The sequence below is a fragment of the Candoia aspera genome, chromosome 4 (genome assembly GCF_035149785.1).
Source record: "Candoia aspera isolate rCanAsp1 chromosome 4, rCanAsp1.hap2, whole genome shotgun sequence".
NCBI lineage: Eukaryota > Metazoa > Chordata > Lepidosauria > Squamata > Boidae > Candoia > Candoia aspera.
Genome location: NC_086156.1, coordinates 115,587,866 through 115,610,259, shown reverse-complemented (window position 1 = coordinate 115,610,259; position 22,394 = coordinate 115,587,866). Strand labels below are relative to the sequence as shown.

At 49.6% G+C, this 22,394-nt stretch overlaps 1 protein-coding gene across 1 annotated transcript; it reads right to left on the bottom strand.

Moving 5' to 3' along the window:
* Nucleotides 1–5,100: 5,100 nt before the first annotated feature.
* On the bottom strand, nt 5,101–16,562 carry LRP10 (LDL receptor related protein 10). The gene is made up of 7 exons (XM_063301544.1): nt 16,317–16,562; nt 15,138–15,176; nt 14,515–14,647; nt 12,223–12,416; nt 10,463–11,318; nt 9,630–9,759; nt 5,101–8,473 (listed from the first exon to the last, which is right to left on the bottom strand). The coding sequence occupies exons 1-7, from the start codon at nt 16,429–16,431 to the stop codon at nt 7,898–7,900; spliced, it is 2,043 nt and encodes a 680-aa protein (XP_063157614.1). The 5' UTR covers nt 16,432–16,562; the 3' UTR covers nt 5,101–7,897.
* Nucleotides 16,563–22,394: the final 5,832 nt, after the last annotated feature.

The following is a 22,394-nucleotide window of genomic DNA, read 5'->3' as shown; positions in this document are numbered from 1 at the left end:
TTTGTTCTGCCCTTGAGACCTGCAGTGAGATTTATTTAGATATAAAGGAGGAAGGTGAATCTGAGGAAATAAAGATGCTTCTTTTTTTCCACTGTCTTTTTTTCCTAACAGAATTCGTATCCCCTCTCCAGCTGCCAAGACTTTCCCCACAGTGGGAAATGCTTCACCAGTTGAATTTTTGCCTGAGGCATATCTTGGGCCAGGCACAGAAGCCCTCCCTGAAACGGGAAGTGGGCTGTATTGGAGTGAGCAAATTAGCAAAGGAAACCAACGAGCATGAAGTGGATAGAACAAAATCCCCCGGCCCTGAAATTCTAAACAGATCCACCAAAACGCACACAATGGGTCGCGTGCCTTCTCCCTCCCGAACCCCAACCGTGCATTACACACACCCACACACACCTACACGCACTAGTAGTCAGCGAATGCACAAAAATGCCCTCCTCTTTTTCCTTTCTGCATTTCCAGAAGCATCATTTTGAGAAAAAAGAGAATTAAGTCCTGGACAGACACACCCACATAGAAACACCGGTGCCGCAGCTACCATCACATCCACTTTGTGGGAGCTGCACAGCAGCACCTCGCAAGCAGAGGGATTTCATTCCCCAACACAGTGCTGGTTTACACACCCGGAGCAGTGCAGAAAAGCCGATTCCCAGTGTGTAATTCTTGCGTTGTTTGCAAGGAAGCCGGGCGCCTCGCCCGGCTCCACTGGTGCTCAACTTCAATCTGTCTCAAAAAGCAACCAATTTGCTCTCTTCCCATGAATATGCATGGATGGGGTTGCACTGATGCTGCCTGTTGCCATACTGAGACCAGGAAAGACAGTAGCATTTCTGAGAGAAAGGGACCTTAATAACCGCACAAAGAACACCCCCAATTCCGTGAGCATGTTGAACATCCCCACGTGCATAAGAGAGAGGAGGGCATCGCCATCCGGGATGCTCGGAGGGCAAATCTTTGTAAAACCTCCCCTCCTTCCTCCAGGATCCCGTCACCCAAGCCTTTTGCACGACACTCTGCTTGCCGTTCGCCCAGCCGACTCAGACCTGCTTCCTGCCACGGCTTCTGAGATACTCGCGGAGACCTGCAGCGCGTGCCTCCCCGCAGACATCACCGCAAGCCCAGATGCGCGCACACTTGGCGGCTTGTGGCTGTCACAGTGTCGAGGGGTTCGAATCCGACAGAAACAGCGATCCCTCTGGCTACCACACCGGGGGCAGCTTAAAAAAATTCAGGGAAGGCGAAACCGTGGCAGTACGGAAAGGGGCAGAGGACTTCAGGCGCCACGAAGGCACGCGAAGTGCAGGTGGGCCCTCCTCGTGGAATTCAGCCACCGGCACGAATCGGCCCCCGCGTTGACATCTGGCCCGTTTGCAAATCTCGCCGAATCCCTTCGGAGCTGGGAGTTCCCAAGGCTCGCTTTGGCTCCCCCTTCTGCAGCTGGCAATGTGCGCGTGCATGGCAAGAGGCGCCCAGTCCGCGGGCAGCCCCTGCCGCTGCTTCCCGCAAACCTGCAGCCACTTCACTCGGCGGCAACGGGAAGTTTCCGAAAAAGAAGTGCCCTGTCCGGCGTGACTGCTCCGTCCGCGAGGTGGTTTGTGTGTTCAGAAGAAGCCACCACCTTTTACGGCCGGGTGCCACATGAAAACTCCAGGTTTCGGTTGCAATGCTTCCTCACCAGGAGAAGAACACTGCCCTCTCCATGCCTGCTGCCGCTCCCATGTTTGTCACTCACGAGCTGCCATGTTCTCCTCTCCGTCCCCACGCCGGCTGGCACATTGATTCCACGTAAGCCAGCCGGCTCCGCTTTCCCCGGCTCCCACAAACACTTCTGCTGGAGACATATTGCTGAACGAGAAAGCGCAGCTCCCAACCTCCAAGTAAACCGTTGAACCTTTTCCTTCTTGCCCCATCCCTCGCAAGAGATTTGCGCGGGGGGGGGGGTCCTCTCACCTTGGTCGCCACCGACCCCCACCCACCGTCTAGCAGAACAAGGGAAAAGGGGGGACCCGTCGTCCCTTTCTTTGCCAGATCTGCTTCCTGCGCTCCATGCTCTCTCTAAGGAACTGCCAGCTGCCCCCCTTTTAAAAGATTTTCCTCTCTCCCCCCCACCTCAGCAAAAGGAGGGGGCCAAAGACAGAACCAGGGAGATCCCGCATGCCTGGAAATTGGGAGGCCGTTGATGCTGCCCTGCCCACATGGTCTCCCCAAACCCACCTGTTTTCAGCACACCCCCCCGGGATCTTGTGCACGGCTGTGAAATGCTGGAGGGGATCCAGGTAGTGCCCACGGCTCCCTGCAACCCAAATGGGAAGGAAGGAAGGAAGGAAGGAAGGAAGGAAGGAAGGAAGGAAGGAAGGAAGGAAGGAAGGAAGGAAGGAGAAATTAGCATGGACGATGTGTGGAGATGACAGGCAGGTAGACCCAGGCAAGGGGGTGTGTTTCTGGCGAGGCCCCAGCCTGGAGGGAGCCAGCGGGACTGGAAGTGATTGGAGGAGGGCAGGAGGGAGGGAGAAGAGGAAGGGAGCATGCCAGATGGAAGGATGGATAAGTAGATGGCTCGGGAGGGAAGGTAAAAAGGAATTTCGAAAGCCCTTGGTGCAGGGGCTGGCAATCAGCAAGAGGGAACATCTGCACCAGGAAGGATCAATCAAAGGATTAATCCAAGGGTGTGAGAAGAGGGTGGTGGGAGAGACAACAGACAAGCGGAGGGGAAAAGAGGAGGAAGGGGCTCTTTCAGCGAGGCATGTGTGTGTGTGTGTGTGTGTGTGTGTGTCCTCAGGCTAAGCCACAATGTGATTTGCTCGATTCCAGGTCAGCAGTGTCTTGTGAATCTGGCCCTTGGGGCCTGTCAGCCCTGGGGTACGCCTCGGCGTGCAGTGTGAATCCAGCCATTCTGGCTGACAATAAACCACGGTTAAAACATGGCTTCCAGGGGGGCTGGCCATCTGGCCAGAGTTGTGGAAAGAGCTGCAGAAAGGTAGAACTGGCAACAGTTCATCTGTGCTTCTCTATTTGCTGGAAGGCTGGCACAATCCATGGAAAAAAAGTACTCCGGGGAAATAGAAAGTGCCCCATGCTTTGTGGGCAACTCAAACAAGTGAACCAAGCTGCACCCCAGAAACTCAGTCAGGAAGATTTAATTTAAGAATAATGGAATGCAGGAAAACACGATTGCACTATGACTGGGTTTGCCTATCGCATAGCTTATGTTTGGTTTGATCTGTGTGGAGTCTGTTGTGATCCCTGCTACTGAGGTTTCTGCGAAGTCTGAACACAACCCCATTGAGATCAGTGGGTAGGTACAGAGAGATGCAACCGCGGAGAAGATGGAGACCAGGATGAGAGATGGCTGGATGGAGACAGAGAGAGACATTTAAAACCAGGTTTATCCAGGGCAGTTTAGAACGGTATGCCAGTATAATTTTGAGAAAAGCAAAAATGAGGAGAAAAGACGTTGGAGAAAAGATGGATGGGCACAAAGAAGGCTAAAATACGGTACTGAGGAAAGACTTTGAACTGGCATGGCTACTTTTACAAGAGACTATGTACCATTGCTAAATTAACAGCCTAAACAGGGTGCCAGGAAGAAACCCTAAAATATGTTCTTCCATGGGGGTAGGAGCAGCGGCGAGTCAACGCGCGGAGGACCCGCCTGGCCGGTGGATAGTTTCGCAGGAGCAAGAATGGGCCGCGAGGAACCGCAGCAGCGCGCCGGAGAGATTCCCCCTCTTTAAAGATGCTGATTTAGCTGCTCAATCTAATTAGGCAATGGGGGAGAATTGCACTGTTAGTCATGGGTGGGAGGATGCTAATGAGGCATAATTAATGCCTGCCAGAAAGCGAGGGAGCGCCCTCCCCCCCCCCGTCTCCAGCTCAGCCCCGAGACACAGCAAATGAGGTTGAGGCCGGGCTGCGGATCAAGCCGCGAGGGCAACGTGCGAATGGGTGCACGGACGCGTGTTTGCACCCCCCTTTGGTTCCTTTCCGTGCTCCTGGATTTAAGGGGGGTGAAAACAGCACCCTGCCTGCTGCTAGGATGCCCGATGCATCGCTTGGCTCTGCAGGAGAGATCCGGCCTCTCATCTCACCCCGATCCTCCTTGGATCCACACAAGACTGGTCCCCGCAACATTCCTGATCCCTGGAAGACAGTTGGCAGGGCAACAGGCTGGATCTAGTCCACGGGGGGGGGGGGGGGGTGTCTGCCTATCTATAACCGCAGATTTCAGCCACCAGCTAATTAATCCAGAGAGGCTGCATCTCTCTTCAAATGCCACCACAGCCTTGAGGCTCTCTCAGTGTGAAACCCCCAGGCATGGGAAACCCACATGATCCAGGGCCTCTGGGCAACCCTTTGTGCTTTTAACTATAGGTATTTAACTCTACTTCTCTCTGGCCCTCAAAATCAAGGTCTTTATTGACAGGGTGAATTTGTCCTGAATTAAATGACTGGGTTTCTGGTTTCCGTGGCAGCCATGACAATTAAAGTGGGCAGGGGGGAACCCCTAAAAATAAATGGGACTTCTGTCTACTGTGAGTTAACTGGAATAGAAATCCCATCTCATTCACAGGCATGAGAGGGTAGCTCATCCAGGGTAGTGGGTTAAAGAATTGAGAGAGTAACGTAAGGTCATGCAGCCTGACCCCACATCTGAGGATCTCCCATTCATTGGCTCCTTCAGAACCAGTGCAGATCTGCTCATAACAAGATGTTTCTGCTTTTTATAAATACTGGTCAACAGAAGTCACTTCCCACAATCACCATATTAAAATTCCAAGTGTAGAAACTTCACCCAGGTGCCCCATGGCTCCACCCACTTTGAATTGTGGCCCTACCCACTGTGGACCAGGGCCCCTGCCTCCCCCCATCAATGCTTGGTGCAGGTTCTGACCATTAAAATGTTAACACCTATGATCTACAACTGTTCCCCAAAATAAAATAACAACATCCACCGGTTTTTGATTTACCAAACCAGTGAACCTGTCTGCAAAGAGGGAAGAGCAGGACGGTCTCTCAACTCAAACTGCAACCTCCTGAGAGGCAGCTCTAGATTAAATAATGGACTGAAACAACAACCACACACACACACTGGAGGACAGGAAGATTCGCTTTACTAGAACAGTTCAAAACATCCTTTTTTTAAAAAGCTCTTAGCAAAATCGTAAAGGCAACAGAAGGTGGAGTTATACACCGAACAGCCCTCCGTTAGTGGTCACAGCAAAAGAACAAAAAATACATAGTGCAAATACTCACTATTACCGTTACCCGCACTCATTTTCAGAAACAAAACGATGCTGCCACTGATTCAGTGATTTAACTACCTCCGCCAGCAAAAGGAATGATATATATATGAATTGATACATGTGAACACACAAGACGCTCGGGAACAATTTGGCGTGCTGCTGAGCAAAATCGGGAGCCCTGGCTGATCGTCAATTAATTTACCAGACTCCCTCCTGGCCAGCTGGCCCCCCTGAATGTCTACTTTGGGGGGCAATTTCTCACTGCAACGAGCCAAAACCTGGAGCTTCTTGAGAGATGCTCAACTCTGGACGGTTGGTACCATCAGCTCCAGTAGCCTCTTTCAACTGGAGTTCCACGGACAGAAATCCATGAAGCCACCCTGAGGACTGATACCCACTTTGTTGCCGTCAAGTAGAACTTCTGGTCAGTGTTTCTCAACCTTGGCAGCTTTCGGATGGGTGGACTCCAACTCCCAGAATTCCTCAGCCAGCACAGGCTGGCTGAGGAATTCTGGGAGTTGGAATCCACCCATCCGAAAGCTGCCAAGGTTGAGAAGCACTGTTCTAGGTCATGGATGCAGAAGGCACCCGTTTTGCTACTTCATGGGAGAAGCATTCTTCTTCCTGTAAAAATCAGCAGAGTTCATTTCAACTTGGAGTGGATTTGATTTTACTGGTCCCATCCCTTCCCCTTCAAAATAATCATGGGAGTGCCATCTTTTTCAACCTGGTTTCTGAGAGCAAAAACCCCCTTGGAGGTCATCAGGTTAGCAGCGTTGGATAGACAGCTAAAAAGAATATTATGATGGAGAAATGCATCTGACAGAAAAAGATTGCAGCATTTCTGCCTATTCCCCATCAGGAACATTGTTTACGGAACACAATTTGCCTGACTCGGTAACGGCCTGTGTCATTCTCAAACACTTCTAGCCAGCTTGGAGAAATGATAATTCACAACTGCCTTTTCAAGCTTATTTTGCAACGTATGCTCCACTTGATTTGCATTCTGTGGGCTTTGTTAAAAATAGGTAAGTAAACGGGCAGAGATTCAGCACAGATTTTATGCCTTTCCTTTTTTTTCTCTTGCCTAAAATATGATTAAAATTTAAAAGCACCGCTTTTTTAAAAAAATCAGACACTATTCAGATTTATGGAGTTGAATCCAGTCATGTAAGGGTAAACAAAGCTGATACTTTTTTTTTTATTATTATTTTAAAGTGCCTAACTTGTTACTATGGATTTCAGTGGATTTAATCTAAGCCAAGATCCAAATGTAGGACAATATCTTTCTGCAACAGGCCACTTCAACCCCTGTAAGTCCTACCCCAACTTTGGGGAATTCTGGAGTTGAAATCCAGATGCACCAGCTTGAAAAAAGCCAGTTGCCACTTCACTGGTGTGAAATAAGTCATCACCTCATTTAAGAACACTTTTAAGAATTTAAGAGCAATCTTGTAAAAGCTGAAGGCAAAGATAATCTTGACTTTTGATTTAAGCCTTTCCTTTTCAGGACAGCCTAAATCATGTTTATTTCACTGTAGCTGGATGTGTCTATGCTTCCTGTTTGTAAAAGAAATAATCAACAGTTACCACTACTAAATTTGTAACTGATCGCTGCCCTTAAAACATTCCTTTTATCCTTCATACAAAATGCTGCTTACACAGCTGATTGGACATTCCATGTGCAAAATTTCTTTTTCTTTTTTCTGTTGGCTGTGCTTTTAAAAAATAATTTACTTACAAAAGATTTATCAACAAAAGATTCAAAGTATTTTCTACCTTTCTTCTTTCTCCCACCCTGCAATACTATAGATTTTTTTTTTAAATCTAGGATCCACTCCCACTGAACTCCCAATTTGTTAGCAAAAGATTGCGCTGTAAAACGTTACCGCAAAAAAAGTTCCAGTGGAATTACTAGATTTTCAGCTTTCCCCCTTTCCATAAACTCACAAAAATAAACATTTAATTCCCACACAGGATGGACAGTTTGAAGGTCAATCACTGCTGCCACCACCTTTAGGAAAAAGAAAATTACTGCCTGCAGAGAAGCTAAAGGTTATTCTGGATTGTGGCTCGAGTATCTTTGCTTCCTTCATTTTTAGTCAAGTGAGAAACTGCAGTGTTTCTCAAAGAACACATTTCATTTCCATCCCCTCCTCCTCAGTTTCTAAGAGCGCTTTTTAAAATGTCAAGTGCATGTACTTTTATCACTTTCAACACAAGTCCCCATTTCAGTGCCAAAGGAAGCAAAAACCTCTCTAAAGGACTGGGCACGTTCTTGCCTGAGAACGAAAACCGCCATTTCAGAAGAGAATCACCCCTTCTAAAAATTAGGATTTTAGAGGCCCAGAATACTCCTGCTCTGCTGAGCCAAAGAGATTTTTGCAACCCTCAGGATATCAGAAAGGGGAGCTGACTTCAAGGGCCAAATGAGACCATTCTTACGGTCAAATGCCAAGAAGAGGACTAACGTTTAAGGATTTGTTTTTTCTCCGTTCTAAATGGCCAAGGGTTTCTTTCACTTCCCACTTGTCCAGAAAAAAAAAAGACTTGTGGAAGGAAGGGGATCTGCAGGGAAAAAAAACGATGCCTCTCGCTTGTCTGTCAGTAGCTTCAGGTTTCCTAAAGGCAACGCCCAGCAATATTTCTCAGGCCAGAAGGGGCTCATCATCGGCGTCCCAGTTTGCAGTGGCGTGAAGGCTCTGGAGCTGTGGATCGGTGAGAGGAATTAGGAGGACATCATCTTCATCATCAGGAGACCGGGACGTGTTCAGGGGGTCCTCCCCAGCTTCCACAGAGCAGGGGGGCGCGGGGGAGAAGAGCCGAACTCGGAGGCTGCGCATCACCCTCGAAAGCCGTGGAGTGGGATACAGGACTTGAGGCTCTGGTGCGGATTCTGCGTGAACTGGTGGGATCTTCTGGGGGAGAGGCAGGGGTTGGTCTTCTGGAAGATGGGGGGAAGCATCTTCATCCCCGCCAGACAGCTCAGCTGGGTCATGGGGAGCAGAAGGCGAAGTCGAGCCAGGGGTGGCTGCAGCAGCGGCTGCTGAAGATGAGGCAGAGGAGGCTGGGCGAGGGAGCAGTCCCAGCCGGCGCATGCGCCTCGTCAAACGTCGCAAGAAGCGGCTGCGCTGGGGGCGACGACCCCCGCCGGTGCCGGGAGGGCTAGCTGGGTCCCGCCGCAACAAATGCAGCAGAGACCGCAAATTTCCCAGGACTGAATTCTGAAATGAGAGGAGGGCAAACATGAGCACAGATTCACAACGGATCTTCAGCTTCCTAAACTCCAAATACAGGTAGTCCTCACTTAACAGCCACTCATTTAGTGATGGTTCAGACTTACGACGGTGCTGGAAAAACTGACCTATGACTGGTCCTCACACTTACGACCACAGCAGCATCTCCGCAATCACGATTTGGGACTTGGCAACTGGTTCACATTTATGACCATCATAGCATCCTGTAGTCACGTGATCACCATTTTTGACCTTCCCAGCCAGCTTCTGGCAAGCAAAATCAGTGGGGAGCTGTGTGATTTGCTTAACAACCACATGGCTCGCTTAAAGCCCGCAGTGATTTGCTTAATGACCGCTGCAAAAAAGGTAGTAAAATGGGGTTGGATTCGCTCAATGACCGCTTTGCTTAGCAACCAAAATTCCGGTCCCAGTTGTGGCCGTTAAGTGAGGACTACCTGTACACACCTTGAGGAAGGTTGAGGTTGAGAATTCTCCATTGAACTAGTCCTATTTCTCCTCGGCAGAAACGTCAGAGGGGATTACCTTGGCCGGGTGCCCCTTACAGTTAAAAGAAACACCATTAAAAGGACCTATAGAAGATGATGAAAAGAAGCAGTATTTTATTCAGGTTTGGGGGCCTCATGAGATGGGCCCAGAATGTCTGATGACCTCTTAAGAACAGCAGCAAATGAAGAACATCACAAAAATTGGCCCATTGGCCCTCAAGATGAATGCTTATGGGGAGTCATTAGTATGCACCCCATGCTGTTATGCATCACTCAAGCATTCTTGTCTTCTGCTGCCCCACAAACCTCTTGAGATGCTGCTCCTCAACCTCCACCTTTTGGTCATTCTTTCACTTAATTAAAGGGTCACTTTCCAGGCACGTTTCTGATTGGTCAAATCATACAGAAGCTTCCTGACCATGGGTCCCCACAGCCATCATTTTTTCCAGAAAAATATACATCTTGCTCTTCAGGCAATATGGAAGGACTTGTCCCACAATGAAGAAGTTAGAGGGTTCTTTGGGAACCGCAGGAAACATGGATAGGAAATTAAGGAAGGAAGATGAGGAGATGAACCCATGCTTTTCTGAGATCGGTTTTGAGGAAAGTAAGCAAGTGTAGAATGTTGGGGCACTTACTTGACTCGGATGCTCAACTGGGAAGCCTTCTACTGGAGGAATAACACCGCGAGCAATGAGCTGCCCATAAGATGGTGGAGCCTGGCGCTGAACCAACCGCGCCTCCATCCGTGACATTGGTGCTAAGACCCTAAAGGGGGAAGATTCAGAGAATTATGGTCCTTGCTCCACTCTTTCCTAAGTAACCTTGACTCAGCATCATTTATCTTTTGGTTCTCTTAGCAAGCCTTTATCAACTGAGCATCCTCCAGCAGTGTGAACTTCAACTCCCAGAATTCCACAGCCAGCATGGCCATTGCTAATGAGTCTATTCACCTTCCTGGAGGACAGCTGAGTTGGGGAGGCCTAGTCTCCTTAAAAAGCACACGTTTTCATCTCCCCTGTTTCTCCCCTGAGATGAGGAGCAGAAACCTCAGCAGCCTTTGTGGTCCTTCCCGTCGTTCCCACTGGTTTGGCATGTTCAGATTTCTACATCCTGGAGGACCTTTACAATTGTCCAGAGCAGAGTTTCCCACCTCAGCAACTTTAAGATGCATGGACTTCAACTCCCAGGATTGCCCAGGATGCTTGTGGGGAGGAAGCATTCTGGGAGTTGAAGTCCACACATCTTAAAGTTGCCAAGGTTGGGAAACTTGGAAACACTGCCCTGGGGGTCAGCCGTCATCCCCTGGGCACTGCTCCATTGGTTCACCTCCTTCACCAATCAGCCCACTCAACTTGGGCCTACCTCTCAATCCTGGCCCCTCTAGCACATCAACTCTATCCCCACCCGCCTTTCAGCCACCACACCTCCAAAGACCCACCCCACCTTCATCCCCCAATTGGCTTCTCACCCAAAATCATGGCTTCGGAGAGCATAAAGACGGCACGTGCAGCCCAGCGCTATGACCAGAAGAAGACCGCACACCAGGCTGCCAATGACGGCTGCCGTTACCACCTTGCGTGGCAGGATGTAGGAGCAATCCGCCTCATCGGAAGTGTCAACACAGTCCGCCTGCCCGTCACACACCCAGCTCTCGTAGATGCAGCGCCCATCGCGGCACCGGAAGTTGCCAGGCTGGCAGGCGTAACAGCGGCGCTCGTCCGCAGCATCGCCACAAAACGTCTGGTAGTTGCAACGGTCGGCAGGCCCGTAGCAGATGGCACCGCCAAGGCCTCGTCCTCCGCAGGCGTACTGCCCCGGCGGGCAGCCGTGACAGCCGTCCTCATCAGCGCCGTTGGCACAGTCCCAGCTCCCGTCGCAGCGCTCGGCGGTGCTGTAGCACGTCGCCCCCTCCCCGCTTTCTCCGCCACAGGGGAAATCCCACGGCACACAGAAGCCTTGCACGTGGTAAGTGGCGTTGAAGCCGCGGCCTTCCGTTCCTGGCACTGCCTGGTAGGTGACCCATGCCCGGCTGGACGGGGAGTCCACAGACACGACCTTGTTGTTGCTGGTGTAATCCAAGTTGCGCAGCAGGTGAGGGTGGGGCGGGGCCCCAGGAGCCCCATCGTACACCCGGAGGGAGTCCCCGATATCTAAGTTGAGGACTGTGAAACGAATGGTGAGGGGACGGCTGTCGTGGGCATCGAGGACCCACTGGCAATCTGCGGCTCCCAGGTGTGAGTCCGAGCCGAAGGCTGGAGAATAAATTACCCCGTAGAAGTTGTCCAAGGTGCGGTTACATGAGAGGGTGGGCTGTGCTTTAGATTCTGAAGCAGAGAAAGATCAAAAAGAAACAAACAAAAAATGAGACTGTTTTATTATGTAGCAGAAGTGCTGGGCAATGACCTCCTTCTGTGCCACTGTTGTCTAGAATTCCTCTCTAAAGGAACTAGCAGGATCATGAATTTTAGATACAGGCAGTCCTCATTTAGCGACCACAATTGGGACCGGCAACTCGGTCATTAAGTAGCCGCTAAGTGAAACCATGACTGTGCTTATGATCTTCCTTCAGTTTTCCTTTGCTTTACACACCTGCGAAGGTCATAAATGCAAGGACTGGTCGCAAAGTTACTTTTCCATCACTGTTGTAATCACAAATGGTCACTAAATGGATCAGTTGCTAAATGAGGACAACCTGTAATTTATTTTTCACTCTGTACGGGATCCAGTCTGTGCTATATTTTCCATTTTCTTATTTCTGGCTTTCCTTAGCTTAGGGTTCTTTTGATTTTATGCACTTTTAACAGCTCTCTTGGATTGTTTTGACACTGGTAGAATAAAAGTATTCTTTCCAAACGATGCTTCTTGGAAGCAATTGTTGGAATCGGAAGCACAGAAGATACCTTTTAAATCAAATCAAACCAAACCCAGGTACTGTAATTAGAAATGGGGGCTTTTACCGGCAGATCTACCCAAGTGCTGGACTGCTTCACTGGCAGGATCAATTTTGATTGGGAACTGCACGTCTGCAATGGGTAAACCAGCTCGAAGAATGGAGGGAAAGGGGAAGGGTGAGGAATGAAAAAATGAAAAACGAATCAGTTGGGTGGACAATTTGGTGACTTATACAGAAAGCTGGAAGGACTGAGGGAGACAACTTGGGAGGAAAACTTCCTTTCCTATAATTTCATCTCTTTGGCTCAGAGTTGGGCCCTCACAGAGCAGCCCTACCTCTTTCATATTTCAGCTGAAATCCCTTTCTTGCCCACATCTTGCCCAACTTCCAAGTGTATGTCAGGGTCACGTTGCCTCCCTTTATTCGAAGGGGCTCCGGTGTTTTGTAACCGCAGAATTTCCGGAAAGGCTGAGAGGTCGGATGGATGATTAACATCTCCGAGCCGCAGGAAAGAAACAAGTACTGGAACCTGTGGGAGAAGGGAAAAGACCGCAGACCCAAATCAGATTTCTTTCTTTCTTTCTCTCTCTCTCTGTTTCATTTTATTAAAGTTCAAAATACAAGAGAGCCAGTTTGGTCTAGTGGTTAAGATGCTGGGCTAGAAACCAGGAGGCTGTGAGTTCCAGTCCCGCCTTAGGCATGGAAGGCGGCTGGGGGTCCTTGGACCAGTCCCTCTCTCTCAGCCCAACCCACCTCACAGGGTTGTTGTTGTGGGGAAAATAGGAGGAGGAAGGAGTATTAGGTATGTTCGCCGCCTTGAGCTATTTATAAAATAATAAAGGCGGGATAGAAATTAAATAGATAAAATTAAATAATAAATAAGCAAAATATATAAAGACAGAGAGAAGTTGAAGAAAGAAGAAATGAAAAAAGGACAAATGTAAAAGTGCAAAAATAAAAAGCATAGAAAAAAAGAGTGATTTCCGACCTTCTACAGATAAAAACATAAAAATACATTAACCTCTTACTCTATTTTTAACTATACAGGTAGTCCTCGCTTAACAACCACAATTTGGACCGGAATTTTGGTTGCTAAGCAAAGTGGTCATTAAGTGAGTCTGACCTGATTTTACAAACTTTTTTTGCAGCGGTTGTTAAAAGAATCACCATGGGCATTAAGCAAACCATGTGGCTGTTAAGCAAATCACGCGGTTCCCCATTGATTTTGCTTGCCAGAAGCTGGCTAGGAAGGTCAAAAATGGCGAACACATGACCATGGGATGCTGCAATGGTGATAAATGTGAACTGGTTTCCAACTACCCAATTTGTGATCGTGTGACCAGAGGACACTGCGATGGTTGTATGTGTGAGGACCAGTTGCAAGTCATTTTTTTCAGCACCATTGTAAGTCTGAACCATCACTACATGAATGGTTGTTAAGTGAGGACTACCTGCAGCACACATTATTTCTATATTCTTATTCAGTCCTAATCGTCCAATCCTAAAATCAAAACTTCCTTTTTTTCAGTTTCAAGCAAAAAGCCCAAAAGTGGTTTCCAGCCAGAAATAGAGTAAATCAGATTTCTCTTTTTACGTGGAAACCCAGGAGAGGCATTCATGAAGATACTGGGGAGCTGAGAAGGAACATGTCTACCTGCACACTTGCCGTGAACGCCCCCACCCCAGATAAATAATTCTTTTGGATCTCATGGGAGGGAAAATCTTCCTTGCGCAAACTAGCCTTCGAGGAGTATTAGGGCAAAGGAAAGCTTTTTTAAGCCCCCTGCATTACATGGATGACACAGGAACCAGAGGATATGCCCAATGAGGACAAGTTGAAGGAACTTGGGTTGCTCAGGATGGAGAAAAGGAGACTTAGAAGAGACAAGACAGCCATGATCAAGTGCCTAGAGGGAAATCCCAGAAGTATTTTTCATGGCCATAGAAACCAGGATCAGAAATAACCAATAGAAGTTTCAGCTATCTAAACCTGGTTTAAATATAAGGAGTCTTCCTATGGAGGCTGGGTTTTTCCATCTCTGGAGGCCTATTAAGAAAAGGCTGGACAGCCACCTCTCCTAGACGGTTTAATGGGCTTGGACAGAGGGCTGGACTAGATGACCTTTGGGCACCTTCTAACTCTGCACTGTCATTATTGCAAGCCCCCCTCCCCAAGAGATCTATCAATAAACATTTGCAATGCCTCCAAAGTTTTAGGTCAGGGTTTTTCAAACTTGGCAACTTTAAGAGGTGTGGACTTCAACTCCCAGAATTCCCCAGCCAGCCATGATGGTTGGGGGATGCTGGGAGTTGAAGTCCACACCTCTTAAAGTTGCCAAGTTTGAAAAACACTGCTTGTGATCCTGTAGTATAATTGTCAACTCCATTAAAGCAAGTTCATATGTTTGACCAAGGGTTTCCTGTTCTCATTTTAGAGTCTGCTAAGATGTTGGCGTGGGGGGGGTGCTTAAAATTTTTCAGCAGGGTCTTGGGTACTACACTGATTGGTTATCAGGTTTTGGGTAAGCAGGTAAGTTGTGTGTCGAAATGGCTTTGTATCTGCAACAGAAACCACAGTATTTTTTTTTTTTCAATAGTACAGGAGCCTACATGAGTATCGCCCTTACCCAATGTAGATGATATCGTCAGGCCCACCCACGATCACCCAAGTACAGCTGCTGGAAGTTGCCCCTCGGGACAGGGAGCTACGGATTTGGCCTTGCGGTTCTCTCCGGACATCAGGGTAGCCTGGACAAGCAGCTGCCGGGAGGGAGGGAGGGAGGGAGGGAGAAAGTTGGGAAGCAAAAAGGATAGACAAGTCTTAATTTGGGGGCAGGCACGAGCGATCCAGCTTAGTGCCAGGTCTAAACAATTATATTTTGGGATGCTCCGGGTTCCTCTGATTAAACAACATCATCCATTGGGACCCTGGAAACAGACCTTCTCTGTGGCAGTCCCTGCCCTCTGGAATGAGGCTCCCCCCAAAATCTGGATGGCCCCCACTCTGCTGTTGTTCAAGAGCAATGAAGACTTTGTCTTCGCCCAGGTCTCTGGCAAGGGACAGTGAGACCCCTCACTTCATCACGCCTGCCATCGTTTTATCGATTTTATTGTAATTTTTTTTGTTCGATCGTTGTGAGCCTCCCGGTGTTGTTGAGAGACGGCACACACGTTTAGTAAATTATTGGCTATTATTATTATTGGCTTGGCATCCTTCTCTGGCACCCATCCCTTCTCCCGTCTTACTCACCTACACGCGAGGGGTTACTTTTGGCAGCCTGAATGATACCTAAGAGAAGAGAAAGCAAAACGAATTAAATTTTAGACCAGTGTTTCTCAACCTCAGCCATTTTAAGATGGGTGAACATCAACTCCCAGAATTCCCCAGCCAGCATGGGAATGCTGGGAGTTGATTCACACATCTTAAAGCTGCTGAGGTTGAGTAACACTATCCTAGACTAATTTGCTTTTTTTTTTCTGCATCCCACGTGGGCCCTTACAAGCTCTGAGGTCAACCTTCTTTGAAGGCAAGCTCCTGATCTGACAGCACATCCCTACAATTTTTCTTCCGCAGTCCTGCCAAGGCGGTTGGCCATTTCCTTCATCTTGGATTTCTTTTCAACTTGCCAGCCTCGTCTCCAATCACGAGATTTCTCAGTGGTCTCCCCTCCAAGAAGCAATGAGATAAATGAGATACTTTTTTTTGATGGTCTGAAATCCAAATAGTAGCCCTGTGTCGCTTTCCTGAAAAATCAGCTAGGTGGGGTCACCTAACTGGAATTAAAGGTAAAATCTCCAAGTTTTGCTCAGCTCCTGTTAATTCCACGGTCAGATTCCTCAACTTTTCCTGGCCCCAAAAGGATTTCCATCCTTCTTCAGGGTCAGTGGCGTCAACCTCCCGGTCCAGCCTATCAGGTTCAGATTTGCTCGATGACATTTAATGTCAAATTTCTCCTAGCTGAGGGCTGGCACCGTCGGGGAAGTTGCAACTAAGACGTTGCAAGTGGGACAAACAGAGGAGGCGGGCGTGCTTTTGGGCACCGACGGAGCAGAAAATCCGGACGGCCGAGGGCTGGAGCGAACCCGGCGCCGCCGCAGGCTCGCAACGCTAATTCGCCGGCCAAAACAAACTGAAAAACCGGAAGCCGCTCGCTAAGAATGCGGCCGGCCCTTCTCTCCGCCTCCGCCTCCCGACCTTCGCCATTAACGACCGTCGCTGCTCCAGGAACTGGGGGAAGGGGGGGTTGTATTTTCTCTGCGACCGCACCCTGATCGAGGGGGGAGAGAAGAGGAGGCCGGGTCGCCTCCCTGCCCCAACCGAATGACTTCCAGGCTGGGAATCCTGGGAGCTGAAGTCCTGGGGGGTGGGGTGGGGGGTTGGAAGGGGGGCAGGGCGAGAAAGGGCCCGATCCCTCGCCGGCGCTCTCACCCAGCAGGAGCCCCACAAGAAGGACGCGGCGGGCACCCCGCGCGGTCGCCCGAAGGGGCTGCTCGGCGCCCATCAGCCGCCCGGTCGGGCCGCCTCGGCCGGCAGGCAGGGCCATCCCGCTCCTGCTCCCGCCGCTGGTCTCCGAGGGTCGCCGGAGCGCTGCCGCCCCCCCGCGCTGGAAGCGGGGCACGGTCCTCGCCCGCCGCCTCGCCCCCCGGGCCTCCTCGGCTCTTCCTCCGGGCGGTCCGCTCGCCCTTCACTCGCCCATCCCCGCCTCCGATCGCCTCCGCCTCCGCCGCCGGCTGCGCTCGCCGCTGGGGATTCCCCGGGCGCGATGGGGGGCCCGGCCGCGCGCCCCCCCGCTCCGCTCTTCGCAAACTTTGTTTCCTCCTCGCGCTTCCGGGCTTGGCAACTTTGTCGGCCGGGCAGGCCCCGTGACGCCGCCTCTTCCTCCCTCGGCCCCATCCCGCGCTGCGTTCACACGCTCCGGGCGGAGACGCCTCCCCGATCGGGCGGCGGCGGCGGCGGCGGCTTCCCCCGATCCAGGCCGGGTTTCTGGGCTGGGTGCGAGCCCCCAGTGAGGCTGCCTTCCCCGCCATCCACCCCCATGGGGTTGGGCCGGTTTGGGGTCCCGCGTCTCGTGGGAACGGTCGCAGGCTGGGCGGCTCTGGCTGGCAGGCGGGAGGCTGCGGTTGCTGCAGGCTCCCAAGGCAGGGAGGGTCCCCGCCTGGGACCTGAGAAGCGGGGTGGCTCTCGGAGCAGCCGCCGGCGTTGAACCGGAGGGACACCGGCGCTGGGCGTGGAATTGCAAAGTGATGATCAGGAGGACCGTCAAGCAGCCCGCCCGCGTTTCTGATCTCGGGGGGCCCCGCAGAAGCGCTCGCCCGCTCCGCCCGCCCCCACCACGAGAGGAAAGGCGGGTCTGGCCCTTTAAAAGAGGGGCCTCGGGATTCCCCCCCCCCCGTGGGATTGAGTTCTCGGCAGCGCCTGGCGCCGCCTTCCGACGCCCACAGAGTCCTGCATTTGAGCAGGACTCCCCGAGCCTCGCTTTCAAGGGCAGCTATAAATTGCTGTGAAACAATGTTTTTCAAAATTGGCAACTTTAAGAGGCGTGGACTTCAACTCCCAGAATTCCTCACGCCTCTTAAAGTTGCCACCTTTGAAAAACACTGCTGTAAAACGAGCTCGGCTTTCCTCCGTCACCTGGCTGCCCCCTAGCGGTCGACCGAGGCACTGCAGTGGAGAGCCCGGCGCCCTGATTTTTTTGCCCTGTTAGACTGACGTCATCTCCAATGTCCACGAACACTGGTTATTGGTTGATCAATAGGCTATGATTAGGGGGACGTTCTGGGTTCTGCACTGTTTTATTGGTTAGTTTTGTTACCTTTCACAATCAGACTATGTTAGCTTGCAAGGTAAGGCAGTCCGTTCAAACGTCCACAGTAATAAAACATTAATATTCAAATAAAAGTAAAACTTGAGAAATGCACCTATAGAGAAAAAAGAATACAACTGCAAAAATAACACATCCCTGCAACCCTCTGTTCAAGGAGCACAGCTTGGAGCTTGCCCATTTCATCTCACAACAATCCTGCAAGGTAGGTTCTGCTGACTCAAATTCACGTTCACTACCAGCCATGGCAGGAATTGTTCCCTCTTCTTCTTTACTCCCACCCACATTTATCATTCCTGGTTTTACTGCCTCCATATGTTTCTTTACCTCCCTCTACATATGAAGTTCTGTGAAAAAGCCAGGATCTTGCAGGAATGCCCAGAGGGGCCAAAAGATGGCAGCCCCAGACATGTGAGCAATGCCTCACCCCTGTTTTACACATTGAAAAGGGGTGGGGCTTCAGTACTGCATTGACAGCCACCATGTTGACTTTTTTGACCCACCCACCCTGTGCAACTGCACTTAGATGTTGTCAGATCGTCTGGAGCTACAGTCAAAATGAAATCTGACAATCTGACACTCCTTTAAAAAATAGTGAAAATTCAGCTGTGTTTGTGCAACGAGCTGAACCTGATCAGGTCAGAAACCACCTCAGAGATGCCTTGGTAGGACATACAATGCCTGGCTAGCATAACACTGGATTTTTTTGTGGCCTTGGCTGCTGTGCGAACCTCGCTGATTTAGTTCATAGTTCAGTGCACTGAGTCAAACCAGAACTGGGTTAATCCAATGAGCAGATTGGGTTATCAAGAGATGAAAAAGAGCCAGTTTGGTCTAGTGCTTAAGGTGCTGGCCTAGAAACCAGGAGTCTGTGAGTTCTAGTCCCGCCTTAGGCATGAAAGCGGGCTAGGTGCCCTTGGGCCAGTCCCTCCCTCTCAGCCCAAGAGCCAATCAGGAGTGGTATGAGAGTTCTAGTCCCGCCTTAGGCATGAAAGCGGGCTAGGTGCCCTTGGGCCAGTCCCTCCCTCTCAGCCCAAGAGCCAATCAGGCATGATATGAGAGTTCTAGTCCCGCCTTCGGCATGAAAGCCGGCTGGGTGACCTTGGGCCAGTCCCTCTCTCTCAGCCCAACCCACCTCACAGGGTTGTTGTTGTGGGGAAAACAGGAGGAGGAAGGAGTATTAGGTATGTTTGCTGCCTTGAGTTATTTATAAAAATAATAAAGGTCGGATAAAAACAAATAAAATAAATAAAAATAAATAAAATAAAAATCCATAAATGTGTTGAAATTTATCATTTACAGGGTGCGTTCATGAATGCTGGTGTGTGTGAAGGGGAGAATCAGCTTCACTTTCACAGTAAATGACTCAGAATGGAATGGTTTAGAAGTGTTTCTCAACTTCAACAACTTTTAAATGTTTGAACTTCAACTCCCAGAATTCCCCCAGCCAGCATGGGTTTAGAAGGGCGTTTGAGTTGTGATGGTTGCCAGATATCCATCAACGGGGAGGAGGGGCTTACATAAACAGTGGGTGGAACAACACCCAAACTGGGCAAGGCCCTCCTTCCTTTGTTTCTGATCTCAACTTTTTTTTTCATTGACATATTTTATTTAATTCTCCATTTGTAAGCTGCCTTACACCCACCAAGATAACTTGGCTATTTTACTTTTTCTTGCCCCCTTCTCAGCCAGCGGGGCCATGTCTGAATTTATTCATTTATAGTAAATTTATATTTCAAATTTAGACACCGCCCATCTCACTCAAAGAGTGACTGGCAGAGGGCTTTTAAAATTTAGCCCGAGGGCCAGGTGTGGCTTCGAGGCCACCAGTTGCAGACCCCTGTGCTACAGGAACGCGCTTCCATTCCCCACAAGCTGCTCCTGAACATTTTGAGAGGATTTAAAGGCAGATCATTACCATGTTGAGTCAAGACTCTTCTCTGTCATTGCAAATTCTCTTTAGTGCACACCGTTTCCTCGGGAAGCTGTTCCAAACCATTCAGAGTTTCTAGCGGGTAATAATCTGTCTTTTCCCATTGACAGTGTTCTTCTAGTCCCAGCTGGAGGGTTGAGGGAGGAGAAACAGGAGCAGTAAACTTTAAAATCTTCATCCTCAGAAAGATGCTTTTGGAAATTCTAAGATTACCAAGTGAGTATCAAAACCACAAGACCTGGAGTGCTTTTGATCTGTTTATCTGGAATCAGAAATTTCTCTTCTTTCTTCTCTCTCCCCACCCCCCTTTCATTCCAGCGAACTTGGTTTTTCATTTTTTTTCTTGCTCTCTGGCTCCAGACGTGGTTCCTGGCATTTACATTTTGCTGATTCCAGATTTTTTTAAGGTTTCCCACGTCCGCTTTCTCCCTACCTCCTTCTTTTCCTTTACTTTTTTAGGGGTGGCTGGATTCCAGGGAGAATGTTCTAGGGATCACACAGATTTTTAGTTACCTGGGAAAAAGAAGATTATTTTTGGGGGGGGGGACAGGGAAAGGGGGGCAGAGAGGTCTGTGGGGGATGGTGGGAAAGAAGATGGGAAAGAACAAGATAATGGATTAGAGATTTCCTTTCCACTCCTGAGCTCTGAAATGCTCCCCAGGAGGACTTCCAGAACGATGAACAAAGCCCCTCCTAAGACCGAGCCATGGATGGTTTCTGCTCTCTGCCACTTTTGGGGAAGACTCCGAGCAAAGAGGAGCTGGAGGTTTCTAACTCAGCAAAATTGGATGGCTGAGTCAACTGCGCAACCCAGCATCCCCAGCTGGCTGACTGTGGATGGGGGACAGGCAGGGATCAAAAAGGCAGGGATGTGGGGAGAGGATCTGCTGAGAGGAAAAAAACCTTCCTTTTGGAGAGCAACATCTGTTTTTGGCTTTAGAGCAGGGTTTCTCAATCAACCTTGGCAACTTTAAGACGCGTGGACTTCAACTCCCAGAATCCCCCAGCCAGCATGGCTGGCTGGGGGATTCTGGGAGTTGAAGTCCACGCGTCTTAAAGTTGCCAAGGTGCTGTAGGATTTGCCTTCTCACAGACCTTTGATTTCCTTCCTCCATGACCCTTTTCTCAGCCTTTGAGGTCCCGTTTCTGAAAAGGTGATCCAAGGTGGCCCAGAGATCGGTCAACCAGGAGAACGTCAACCCAGATGGTCTGCCACCAGCCCTGGGAACTGCCTCCCTCTTTCTGCCTAGGCTACCTCGCAGGCTTGTTGTGGGAATAACAATTGCCAGGGCCCAGGGTTAGGAGGAAAAATGGGATAGAAATCTCCCTACATCAGCATTTCTCAACCGTGGCAACTTTAAGACGGGTGGACTTCAACTCCCAGAATTCCCCAGCCAGATGGGTGTGGTTAAAAGAGAAGGCTTTCTTTTGGGGGTTGAGGTTGGATCAGATTTTACCAGAGGCAGCTTATTGATTACCGTTATATTGGTTTGTTGTTGTTTATTTGTTTAGTCGCTTCCGACTCTTCGTGACTTCATGGACCAGCCCACGCCACAGCTTCCTGTCGGTCGTCAACACCCCCAGCTCCCCCAGGGACGAGTCCGTCACCTCTAGAATACCATCCATCCACCTTGCCCTTGGTCGGCCCCTCTTCCTTTTGCCTTCCACTCTCCCTAGCATCAGCATCTTCTCCAGGGTTTCCTGTCTTCTCATTATGTGGCCAAAGTATTTCAGTTTTGCCTTTAATATCATTCCCTCAAGTGAGCAGTCTGGCTTTATTTCCTGGAGGATGGACTGGTTGGATCTTCCTGCAGTCCAAGGCACTCTCAGGATTTTCCTCCAACACCACAGTTTCAAAGCATCGATCTTCCTTCGCTCAGCCTTCCTTATGGTCCAGCTCTCACAGCCATATGTTACTACGGGGAACACCATTGCTTTAACTATCCGGACCTTTGTTGTCAGTGTGATGTCTCTGCTCTTAACTGTTTTATCGAGATTTGTCATTGCTCTTCTCCCAAGGATTAAGCGTCTTCTGATTTCCTGACTGCAGTCAGCATCTGCAGTAATCTTTGCACCTAGGAATACAAAGTCTTTCACTGCTTCTACATTTTCTATCTCTATTTGCCAGTTATCAATCAAGCTGGTTGGCATAATCTTGGTTTTTTTGAGGTTTAGCTGCAAGCCAGCTTTTGCACTTTCTTCTTTCACCTTCATCATAAGGCTCCTCAGTTCCTCTTCACTTTCAGCCATCAAAGTGGTATCATCTGCATATCTGAGATTGTTAATGTTTCTTCCAGCGATTTTAACTCCAGCCTTGGATTCCTCAAGCCCAGCATGTCGCATGATGTGTTCTGCGTACAAGTTGAATAGGTAGGGTGAGAGTATACAGCCCTGCCGTACTCCTTTCCCAATCTTAAACCAGTCCGTTGTTCCGTGGTCTGTTCTTACTGTTGCTACTTGGTCGTTATACAGATTCTTCAGGAAGCAGACAAGATGACTTGGTATCCCCATACCGCTAAGAACTTGCCCCAATTTGTTATGGTCCACACAGTCAAAGGCTTTAGAATAGTCAATAAAACAGAAATAGATGTTTTTCTGAAACTCCCTGGCTTTTTCCATTATCCAGCGGATATTGGCAATTTGGTCTCTAGTTCCTCTGCCTTTTCTAAACCCAGCTTGTACATCTGGCAATTCTCGCTCCATGAACTGCTGAAGTCTACCTTTCAGGATCTTGAGCATTACCTTACTGGCA